We start from the raw sequence: 12,917 nt of genomic DNA on the forward strand, positions 1-12,917 counted from the left end.
GGTGTACTGAATTAAAGACGTAACACACAACATTTGTGTAAAAAGTCGAGAAATCGAAAAAGCCAGAACTCGAAAAATCGAAAGTAGAAATACTAAAAAATTCCAAAACTCAAAAATTTTAAAAATACAAGAAAAACTAAAGAATCGAAAAACTGAAAAATTACAAAAATGAACGAAATATCCAAAATTTGGGAGATTAAAAAATCAAAAACTTGAAAACTCGAAAAATTGAACTGAAGAACTGAAAGATCGAAACTCTGGGAAGTCGAGAAATGGGAAAATCAAAAAATAGATTAATTGAGAAATCGGAAAACTGAAAATTCGAAAACGTCAAAATTTGAAAATTAAAAACTGTTGAAGAAACTTTGAAAAATTAAAATATCGTAAAATTGAAAAATGGAGAAATTTAAACAGCAAAAAATCAAAAAAATAAAAATTCGAAAATCGAAAAACTTAAAATTCAACAAATCGTGAAATCAAAACTCGATAAAGTAAAAAATCAAACATCGAAAAATTCAAAAACAGACATCGAGAAATCGAGGAGTCGAAAAGTCGAGAAGTCGAAAAATTGAAAAATTGAGGAACAGAAATAGGCCAAAATCAAAAATTTAAAATGGAAAAATTGATAAACCGAGAAATTGAACAATCAAAACATCCAGACATAGGAATCTCGATAAATCGAGATCTCAAAGAATTGAGAAATCCAAAATTTAAAAATTCGGAAAATTGAAAAATTAAAATATACAAGAACTGAAAACTCAAGGAATAAAAAATTCTAGAATTTTAAACATTGAAAATTAAAATATCGAAAAGTTGGAAAATTGAAAATTAAAATATTGATAAGTTGAAAAATTGAAAATTAAAATATCGAAAAGTTGAAAAATTGAAAAATCGAAATATAAAACAGTCGAAATTGAAAAATCTAAAGTTTAAAAAACGAAAAACTGCAAATCCAAAAAATTAAAATTCGAAAAATCCAGAAGTCGAAAGATCGAGAAGTCGAAGAAACGAAATAATCAAAAATTCCAAAACTGAAAGAAATATCCAAAAATTGAGAAATTACCTCCCGGCTTACGTTGAATAAAAAAAATCATCAGAATAGAGACAGAGCGGGTGGGCGGGGCTTATATTTTGTCCTTTTTTTAATATAGATAGCCATTTTTTCACAACAAAAAACTTAAAACATGGTTAAAGTGGTACATTTTTGCAAGGAAATATGGTTTTGCAATTATGGGGCGGAGCCTAATTATGGGGCGGAGTCTAATTGCAAAATCGATATTTCCTTATGCAAATTTTCCATTTTAAACATGTTTTAAGTTTACTGTTGTGAAAAGAAGTCTACACATATTAACACAAAAAAATCAAAATATAAACCCGCCCACCTGCCCTGTCTCAATTGTGATGATTTTTTTTATTCGCCGTTAACCAAGGGGGTGGAGCTTAACTGCATAATCGTGTTATTCAAAGAATGCTATGTATAATAATGAAAATTGAAAGACAAAAAGTAAGCCATACCCCCCTTGCCCTGATGTAAATAATAATTCATTCATTCGTTAACAGACCTAGGGGCGGAGCCTAATTGCAAAATACATTTTTCCTTACAAAAATTTACCATTTTAAACGTGTATTGAGTTTCTAAGAATAAAAAAAATCATCACAATTGAGATGGGGAGGCTGGGCGGGGTTTATATTTTGCTTTTTTTCTTAACATACGTAGTATTCATTGAAAAACACAATTCTCAAAAACATGTTTTTAATTTCTTGTAAAGAAATAAGTATTTTGCAGTTAAGGTCTCGGCGAATAAAAAAATCATCAGAATAGCGATCGGGCGGGTGGGCGGGCTTACATTTTGCGTTTTTTTTTTAATTTGTGTATTCTTCTTTTCACAACAAGAAACTTAAAACATGTTTAAAATGGAAAATTTGTATAAAGAAACATCGACTTTGCAATTATGCTCCGCCCCATATTTTATGTTTCTTGTTGTGAAAAGATGGCTAGGTATATTAAGAAAAAAAAAGACAAAATATAAGCCCCGCACACCCACCCAATCTCAGTTGTGATGATTCTTTTTACTCGCCGTTAGTCAAGAGGGCGGAGCTTAACTGCAAACTCGTGTTATTCAAAGAATACTACGTTGATTAATGAAAAATAAAAGACAAAAATTAAGCCATACCCCCTACCCTGATTTAAATAATAATGCAGTTTTCATGCGTTAGAAGACTTCGGGGCGGAGCCTAATTGCAAAATCCATATTTCCTTACAAAAATTTACCATTTTAAACGTGTGTTTAGTTTGTATGAATAAAAAAAATCATCACAATTGAAATGGGGCGGGTTGGTGGGGTTTATATATTTTTTTTTCTTAATATACGTAGTATTCTTTGAAAAACACAATACTCAAAAACATGATTTTAATTTCTTGTAAATAAATAAATATTTTGCAGTTAAGCTCCGCCCTCTTGGTTCTCGGCGAATAAAAAAATCATCAGAATAGCGATCGGGCGAGTGGGCGGGCTTACATTTTGCGTTTTTTTTTAAATTTGTGTAGACTTATTTTTACAACAAGAAACTTAAAACATGTTTAAAATGGAAAATTTGTATAAAGAAACATCGATTTTGCAATTAGGCTCCGCCCCATGTTTTATGTTTCTTGTTGTGAAAAAATGGCTATGTATATTAAGAAAAAAAAGACAAAATATAAGCCCCGCCCAGCCGCCCAATCTCAATTGTGATGATTTTTTTTATTCGTCGTGAGCCAAGAGGGCGGAGCTTAACTGAAAAATCCGAGAAATTAAAAACATGTTTTGGATATCGTGTTATTCAAAGAATACCATCCATATTAAGAAAAAACGGCAAAATATAAGTCACTTAGTTTCTTTTTAATGAAACAACCTATATTTTTTTACATATCTTATCTGACTGCTTCTTAGGCTTGACAACCAAAGTCTACCTTTAAATTTCCGATGCGACGTTGCCACGTTCTTCCAATTTTCCTGAAAATTTTTGACAATGAGAGAGTCAACAAAAAAATCGCAGTAGGATTATTTTTAGAATATTTTATGGGTATTTTAAGGTATGTGCTTTGTTGTGGTATAAATTAAAATAAATTTTCATGTACAGAGTGTTTATAAAAAAGTTTTAATTATTATGGTTTTCAAATATCGATGAGACATCGAGAAACGAGCACTTAGTGACTCACCCTGTGTATGCTTTAAAATGTTATTACACAACTTAGAGTTTTTAGAAAAATCTGAATGGCTAGGATAACAAATCAAAGCGGATTCATAAACCATAAGTATAAAAATGGCATCTACTTAGCAAAATTTTGAGGCGACGTCATCACATTGTTAGTGAGGATAAATAGATACCATTTGGTTAGGGTTTCACTATCTACTAATCGACACAGAAAACATACAGACAGACGAAAACGGAAGATCTATTTTTTCGTGTTCTAGGGGCGATGAAACGTCGAAAAAACATAAAAGTAGCAAAAAAAAAACTGCAGTTGACCGGTCTGATATTTTTATAATAAATATTCTTTGCAACCCGTGGAAAATTTTATTTTACTTGTTATGTAGACAATATCTCTTGAAATATTAAATATTATCTATTGTTTCGGACACAGGATGAACACAATTTAAAATTTAAATTAGTTTCCTCTGCTGCACAAACGTTTCGCTAGTTTTATTCGGGCTTTAAATACTGATAAACTGATTTAAAAAGAAACCTGAGTGAAACGAGTTAAATTATTTTCTTCCAAAACAAGCGCAATGTAATTTTATTCTATCAGAAAATTTTTCAGAAATAAATGTAAAATTTTCGTTTTACAAAGTAAAAATATTTTGTCCGACAAATTTGAAATCAAATCGGCATTCACGAACAAATCGCCGTAAGTACGCGGTGTCGCAAACACTTTCGTTATTATGATTTTATATTTATAGAAAAATAATTACTTTTTAAATCAAAAAGCACTTAGGTCCACCTTACATATGGCCCACTTACCGAAATGTGAAAATAATTACTGGTTCCACAGAAAATCGATTCAACACAACAAGTTAAAATATGACGAAGCTTTAAAGTTGAGCAAGCATGAACATTATCTGGGGTAATAAAAGTGGCTATAATTATTGGTTCATTAGTTTACCCTAGGTTAAATTTAATTAAAACAAACAGATTTGTAAATTATGACTAAAATTTATATGGAGTTCGAATGTCATACGCAAAATTATTTCATTAGAGCGTCCATTTTATGTAAAAAGTGAACACAGTAATCGAAATTAGTTTCATTTATAAATATTGGTTGGGTAGTTTCATAAATTGTAATTAATTGATTTCGTAATATGTATAATACACTTGTGCTTTTTTTTATTTAGCAGTAGTAGCTAAATGAACTACTGTGATGAGTTCATTCTATTTTGAAACTTGTAAAACTGATAAATTTTCTTTCAAACATTTATATCATGTCTGTAAAAAATATGCTGAGGCCCCAATTTTTCTACTCGTTGTATGTAAATCTGTCAAAGTGTTGTTTCCCCGTTTGTTGAATAATTCGGCTCGGTACATAATAATACCAGCTCCTGCTGGTAAATTTTCCCATAAAAACACAAAATTAAAGATTTAATCTCTACTTTATTCGGGAGAGTTCGTCAATTCACAAAATCTACAAAAGCAACTCGGAAACCGCCACAATCACTCACTTACAAGTATTTCCCTTCCCTCGCGCACCTCCCGCCCTAATTGGAAGTTTATTTTCTAAAAAAATCACTCCGTTGAAGCACTGATTAGAGTAAACACAGCGTAATCAGAACCGAATGCATAAACGGAATCAATCAATACCCCGACCACACTCTTATTTCTACTCGGAAAACAAATCAAGGAAATGAATTCGCGAAAACCAATTCCAAACAACATAAATCAAGTGAATGCAAAACGGTCTTGGCATATCATAAGTCATGTGTGCATACTTTAGTTCAAGGCGTATGCTTCACCCTTGCGCTATTTAATGTGCACATTATTCCATAATCCCGGCCACAAAAGAACATGAAGAAAGAATTCGTTTACGCTTCAACTAATTTGAAAATTTTTGATGTTCGCCGGTGATGTTATTGGGGTGAACATTGCGCGAATTTTTTGACGTGATTTTAAAAAGCAATTATTACGGGGTGAGAGGGATTCGGTGTATCGGTTGCAACGCGTTCCATGAAAAACGGTCGTTGTCTGGAAACTTTCGAAAAGTGTTTGCTGAAACAAAGAAAATTCTAGGATTCTACGATTCTTCGAACGGCTTATTATGCCGATACGGCGATGGATAAGTTTGTAGTTTCTGCATGACGGCTAAACTTTGCACAAAGGAGTTAATGTTTTTAATTAGGTTAAGTTGCAGTTTTTAATTAAGTTAATATGCAACAGTGGGGGTTGTTAATAATAATGACGAAGATAGTGAAGCAGGAATCGCTGGACTAATTTTCAAAGCGTACGACAATTACTCTTATATTTTTTCATTAGTTATTAAAGTCGCCCCAAGAAAATTTCCTTCGTAAAATAAAAGTCTGTTTGCGCACACCTACACCTTAAACCTAAGCAAAATTATTGAACGTCGTTTCACATCACATAAATTCCAAGAGTAAAAATCTACATTGTTATTCCAAGTTTAAATCCTCACATGTGGATTTTGTAGAGTTTCACGCTTGCCAATCATATAAAACAGAATTTCACCCAACCACACGGAAAGAGAATTGTTTTGATTCACCGTAAATGCCAATAATAACTCTTCATAATTTTATTTGAAGTGTTACACGTTCAACTAATCGATCGTCTGAAAAACTAAAATTTTTAAAAGATTATGTTAATTGCTGAATTTATGAAATAATTATAACTTCCTGAAATACACAACTCCATTTTCCCGAGTGGTTTTACAAGATCAAGAAAAAGCGCAGACATTCGAGATAAAAGGAATTCTTAATATGATAAACAGTTTAATATTTAAGCCCGCTTCACTAAACGGCACATCGCTGTTGGAACTAGTGCCTATAATTCACCTACGTTTAAGTGTTTACACAAAACTTTATACATTTTCTTAGCAAAAATAACGTAGTAAATCTTTCAAGGTGAATTAATGCTTTAAATAAGTAAGAAAAATAGATGTATTATTCTCAAACTGAATTGAGAATTTTTTTTAACAATTTATAATATATATACTTTAGGAATAGTAAATATAAAATTTGACAACAATCGGTGCAGTAGTTTCGCAGATTATCCGTCTAATAAAAATCAGACGACACACGACAGACGGACTCTAGGGGTCATAAAACCCCGAGAAAAAATGTTTAAACACTTCCCTAAATAACGAATGTCTTCATAACAATGGAACAATTATCCCGAATTTATTATTAAGACCTCGATAAATATTTAATCCCCGAATTTATATGTTCAATTTCGCCTGCACGCATGCACCATCAACTTTATCCAGGTCTCGGGACATCTCCGCCTCTGTTTCTATTTCTCTGGACTCCGGCCCACAGACAAATGTCGATACCAGTTACCGCGTTATCCAAGTTTTAAGCAAGCAAAAAGTACGAAAATGAAACTCAGCGTCGGAATATTTTAAAATCCCGAGGTCTAGATGACGTTTGGTCACGTCGTCTTGAGGCGATGTAAGTCGAATTTTAAACAACACCTGTAAATAATAATTAGATAACGGTCCAAGAATTCCGGATTAACGCCCACACAACGCTGGGGATTCGAATTAACCGTTTGTGTGGGCTCTGGGTCCAGATCCGTTTCTCGGTTGTCTGTTCCAGGCCCGCCCTCGTTTTCCTTTTCCTTGGCCCGTTTTTAGTTTCGTGTTGAGTCAGGAACTAGAGGGAGGGTACAAGGAATTTTTTGTGGTTTTGATATGAACAATGTAACACTAATGATGATAATAATAAGTATGCTGGATATATAAAATAATTAATAAGTGGTTCTTGAAGATAATAAATCGTAGATACCAAATTTTTTTTCTAATCAATTTAGCTTTCGTACTGAATTTTTTGCCTCTTTTACTATTACGAAAATTTAAACTTTTGTGTCTACAAAAAGCTTTCTGTCGATACAAATTTTTTTGTAGGATTTCCGTCAATGCCTAAAATAGAAAGCTCGACACATTTCAGATTTGATTGTCATGTAATAATTGCTCTTAAATAAATAAAACGTATACTTTTAGCTATAACGATACCTTTTACGAAAGTTTAATATTTATATAAATATGTGTAAGTATCCAAGAGTTACACTTTTTGCCAGAAAAATCAATTTATTTTTATTTCCCGAGTGTAAGCTAAGGAAAAATACTTCCATCGGGCTGGTTACTTTCACATTTTCTGGATGTGTTATGACCCCTATAATCTCCGAAACTACCAGACCGATTGTTGTCAAATTTTATATGGGATTTATGAATATCGTTAGATGATGAAACGCTAACCAAAATTGGTCTAATCATTCCCACCAAAAATAAAACATCGCTTCAAAATTGTCCATAGTAAATGGGTTTAAAATTGTATAAAATAACATCGTCCTACATGTGTAGTTTATGAATCCGTGTTAATATTTTACTCGAGACATTCAGATTTTTGGAAAAAAATTAAAATTGTATAACATTTTGCGATTTAATTTTGAAACGACAAAAGCGAATGCTCTGAAATCTTGTAAACGCTTTAAAGTTATCGTAACCATAGTAATTTTTTAACCAAAATACATCTGTTTATCATCAGCCCCAAAAAATTGATGACGACATCCCAAAATTTTAACGAATAAATCCCATCTAAAATGTCCAGAATATGATGAGTTTATAGGTACTTGCCATATATCATTCATATTTTTGAGAACTGCTTATACAAGGTGTCTCAAAAAAATAATGAATTAGTCAGTTTATTTTATTGATTTAATCAGTACGGTCCTATCTTATCATTTTCCAAATTCTTGATTTATTATATTGAAAAAACAATATACAATATATATTTGCTTACAAGAATTAAAAAGAAAAATTGGTCCAAAATTTTGTGATGATTTGCAAGGACACGTATATCAACTTGGATTGACGCACCGTAATATTAAAAATAACAGTATTGTATTCCCAAAATTTTCTGTGGAAATGAAGTGAGCCGTTCCTGATTTAATCAATAAAATAAATTGATACATTCATTTATTTTTTTGAATCAGCTGTTTAAGCAAATCTAAAAAATATGAATGCAATGCATTTCGGGTAGATTTAGGAATTTAGCTCGTTACTACCCAAATTTGCAATTTAACACCTTTAATCAGTTTTATCTTACCAAGTACTAGGCCCTCCCACCCACCGACTATTTTTTCAGGGAATATGTTATTTGCCTAAATAAGTTTTATCTTACCAAATAGTTGCCCCGCCCACCCAGCCTTTACTTTCTTAGCGGGTATGTTATTTGCCAAAATCAGTCTTATCTTACCAAGTACTAGTACCGCCCACCCGCCCCATATTTTCTCAAAGGATATATCATTTACCAAAATAAAACTTATGTTAGCCCAGCCGCCCTTTATTTTCACAGAGGGTAGTACTTGCTAGTACTTGCTAAAATAAGTCTTATCTTGGCAAATAACATATCCTCTGAGAAAATAGGGGCGGGCGGGCGGGGTTAGTACTTGCTCAGATAAAACTCATTTTGGCAAATGACAAATCCTCTGAAAAAACAGAGGTGGGTGGGCGGGGCTAGTACTTGCTAAGATAAGACTGATTTTGGCAAATGCCATACCCTCTGAGAAAATGGAGGGCGGGCGGACAGGGCTAGTATTTGCTAAGGCAAAACTTATTTTGGCAAGTGACATATCCTCTGCTAAAATAGGGGCGGGTGGGCGGGGCTAGCACTTTTGCCCCTATTAAACTTGTAAAAACTTGTTAAATTTAAAAGGTGTTAAATTGCCAATTTCCATAGTAACGAGTTAAATTCCTAAATTGATTGGATGTTTATTTTTTAACAATTCAGTCATTAATTTTTTTGAATCACCCTGTTTAACCAAATGTAAAAAATATGAATGCAGTGATAAATCACAAGTATAGATTGATCATATTTTGCATATTTTAGATAATAGGAATATTTATTTATCCGGCAAAATTTTTGGATACGTCATCAATTTTTTGGAGGGAATAAGCGAATATATATATATATTTTTTTTTATTGATTAACGTTACCCAACAGGCCGGAGGCCCAATTACAGGGTAACAGGGGACATACACAACACCCAGAGCAGGGTGGGAATCGAACCCACGACCCAAGGTGTAGCAGGCAAGCGCGATGCTACCTAACCCACCCGGGTCCTTTTGATTAAAAAGTTATTATGTTTACCATAAATTGAAAACATTTGCAAGATTTCAAAGTATTCAGTTTGGCAAATTCAAAGTTAAATTGCAAAATGTTGTTTTAAATTCTGATTTTTTTCCAAAAATGCGGACGCTTCCGGTAAAAATTCAACACGGAGTCATAAACTACATGTATAGGACTATGCTACTTTATACAATTTAAAACCCATTTACTATGTCGTGTTTTACCATCTACGTCATATTCGTAACATAAATACAAAATTTGACAATAATCCGTTCAGCACTTTCGGGGATTATCTAACTAATAAAAATCCGGACGACAGACAGACAGACGGAAACCGAAAACCTATTTCTTCGTACTGTAGGGGTCATGAAACATCGAGAGTCGGCCGACGGATTCGTTCGCTTACGCTCGGGAAGTAAAAAGAGGAGGAAAAAGAGAGAATAAAATAAACAATCTACTATAAATATCGGACTAACTTTATATATTTTTTTACTGATATTAATGCACTTCTTCGATCGGCGCCCAGGATGTAATAGGTAATAATGTACAAAGTAAAATCCCACTCGTTCGGTAAATAACTATTACCCACCACAGTGGGATAAATTTCACTTATCGCACCCATATGAATAGAGAGTAATTTACACCGTCGCACTCAAACGGGTGGGATCACTCTAACCGCCTTCATTTTTTAATACGAATAAAAGTATTTTCCATTTATTTAAATTTTTAATTTTCGTATGATGATAGTGCTTTCAGCTCCCTTGTAGCGAATATAACTTTTAAATATTTTATCAAAAATAGCGTCGTTGTTTACTTCATGAAGACGTTAATTCAGACTGAACCATTAAAATAATGGAAATTCGGCGTTCCAAAAACTTTTTGAATAATACAGTGTCATAAACTGCAATAGAAAGTTGTTTTAGTAGTTTAACTTTTCTGGAATTTGACCACCAATATTGTTAAATTTGAATAGACAACTAAATAGATCAACAATTAAATATTAAAGTTACAGGTAATTTAAAATTTAGTTAATATTTTTTTAACACCGTTTTATTATTCACTTTAATAATTAAGCACGAAATCAAAAATAAAATCTAATGATAAACCCTGTTTAAAATTGTATGTTGACGATGTGGGACACTACATGTGTACAGACTTCAGACAAATCAATATTTAAGTAAACAACTCAAATAAAAATTTAACATTGCACTACATCACACTGCGTTTAAAGTGTCGTTGAAAAATATAAATTTAATGACCCTTTTACCACAGGTCAAAACAAGGGTTAGTTAGCCGCTTCACCCAATCCATAAATAAAAGTAGTGTCTCAACCGTACTTTTCGATTCAAACATTACCTTAAGTGGTCTAATATATTTAATGCAAACCATTTGAAGCACCACTTTCCCAATCTTTATGTGAAGAGAAAAATGAACTGTCGGTATTGATTCGTTACAAATAGTTTTTTCACAACGAATTTTTTTATTAACGCTTTACCGATTTATGAATTTTTTTAAATAATCGACTAGAGTCCCGGCGAGTACATGAACGATTTAATAAAAGTTTTTTAGTACCTCGGCTGCAAAAAATTTACATGCAACAGCTCTCTGTGCTTTGTGTGCTTCGAGTGCTTTCAGAAATTGGGCGCGTCAAATTTGAAGTGAAAAGCGTCAATCAGAATAGCGTTACAATATTGATTGTATTAGCATGTGAAAACATTTTTATAAAAAGTGGAAAGGTTGCTGAATCAGATCAAATCCAGAGCTTTGCATTAGTAAATTCGGTATTGTTGCGATTAATTTCCAGCAAGCGTGCGGCTTGTTTAGTGAAGACTAAAAACGGTGTATATTTTATAATAATAGCTATAAAATTTGCCCTCGCTTTTCCGTGGAGAAAATAGAACTAGTAACCTGGTTGAAGGGTCGTTATATAAATCACAAGCGTAATAACCCCATAAGTACGTAAAATTACTGCTAGCTAAGGTTATTCTGTCGGTAAACACGGTACGGGCCGGAGCGGAATTTTTAAGCACAAATTATAACGGGATCGAGATATCCGCAATCGACTCATCCTCAAACCAGTGTAATCGTCACGGATTACCGCGATCACTATTTTTTTAAATATAAATGACTCACCTGAAGTCTGTAGCAGGATGTGCAGGATCGCTGCAGCCACCACATATAGCAACATGTTGAATAATTTCGGTGTCACGCTAGCTTCATCCTCGAGTATAAACTCGTGTTGTTCTTCATCACACGATTTGAATTTTGCAACGGGAACTGCACTACAGCATGTCTGAAAAGAAAGAATAATTGATTAGGAGTAGCTTTTTTCCGGTGAAAAGTCAGCAGGACCCGGCCCGCGATGAAATTTGCATATCGCTGTTCGGGCCCTAATTCCCCTCGTGATAGTGCCCGGCATACAAAATTCAAGTGAGAATTTATTTTTTGCGATTCTTCTGAGTTATGGACCGACCTGTTTTGGCAAAGCTTATCAGAGGAACGTGATGTGAGGCGCGCGTTCTACCGGAGCACAGCACCGCACTGTTCCGCATCCGAACACCATGTGGCGTCGCGACGCCGAGCGTCGGTTATACCACAAGAGGAGGGCTCTTGGAGGGGATAGAACGCCTGCGGTTGACGTTGATGCGTTTCGTTCGACATTTGATTCTTGCTACCTGTGGGAAATTACGATCGAGTTTGTGATTGTTACAAGTTCGTTGAGTTTTCTTGGCCTTTTTTGTCGCCCCTTCCGAATGTTTGAATATGTAATTTTATGCCGGAGAGCTCTTGAATGCATAATATCAGAGCTTTGCGACTCAAATTTGGTTAATTGTAGAGAGGCGCGCGCGCGGGATCTTAAGTGTAGCGGAGACATGAGGAAAAAGTTCGGTTGGAAGAACACGAGGTGATATAATTTTATCAAGTATTTACCGCAAGATTTTCTACTAGTTTAATACTATTAGAGGAAGTGTACTTTTCAGTGTGTAAAAGTAAGACTAAAATAAAAAGTGTATTCTATTAAAAAATTCTAAAATCATCGAAATGCCAATTTGTAGCAACAACAAATGTTAACGTCAAATTTACTGGAAATTATTCTTGGACGTTTTTTTATGGTGTGTAGTAATAAAATATTAAAACATCGAAACGAAATAGGTAAAGGTTAATTTTTTGTGTTAAAACGTGATTTAAATTTAATGTTAACAAATACTGTTGGTGGATACAAAAGTTGGAGGTGTCCGGATAATCAAATAAAAAAATATTTCAAGAATTTTTGAGAAACTTCTACATTGAGCAACTTATTTCAGAAGAAATTATGAATTTTTTTACCAATCTTGTGCAAAAAATAACGAAAAAATTATAGTTTCAGAATAATAACTAAGCCCCACTTCGATAAAATGGTGTATTTTATGATTAGTATAAAAAATTTAAAAAATTAATAAAAATGGTGGAGGCGCCGGGATACTTTATAATTACAAAATAATTTACCAAAATGTCCAAATAAATGAGCTTTTGTCTTCCATAAAAAATGCGTTCTTGTGCATTATTCGACGAGGTATGCCAGGAACATTAAATGAGAAAGAGCTT

General features: G+C 33.3%; 1 protein-coding gene across 3 annotated transcripts in view; it reads right to left on the minus strand.

Annotated features, from left to right (window-relative positions):
- Positions 1-11,883, minus strand: part of LOC135127320 (carbonic anhydrase-related protein 10) — a 328,805-nt gene extending 316,922 nt beyond the window's left edge. For all 3 annotated transcript variants that reach the window (XM_064053776.1, XM_064053769.1, XM_064053764.1), the window contains exons 1-2: positions 11,806-11,883; positions 11,466-11,625 (exon numbers count right to left, since the gene is read on the minus strand). In XM_064053776.1, the coding sequence (XP_063909846.1) occupies positions 11,466-11,520 (55 nt within the window). In that variant the 5' untranslated portion in view covers positions 11,521-11,625; positions 11,806-11,883. The remainder of the gene's footprint in view (positions 1-11,465; positions 11,626-11,805) is intronic.
- Positions 11,884-12,917: the final 1,034 nt, after the last annotated feature.

The sequence above is a fragment of the Zophobas morio genome, unplaced genomic scaffold, assembly GCF_036711695.1.
Source record: "Zophobas morio isolate AGI-343-1 ecotype UQ-CSIRO unplaced genomic scaffold, CSIRO_AGI_Zmor_V1 ptg000002l, whole genome shotgun sequence".
Taxonomy (NCBI): Eukaryota; Metazoa; Arthropoda; class Insecta; order Coleoptera; family Tenebrionidae; genus Zophobas; species Zophobas morio.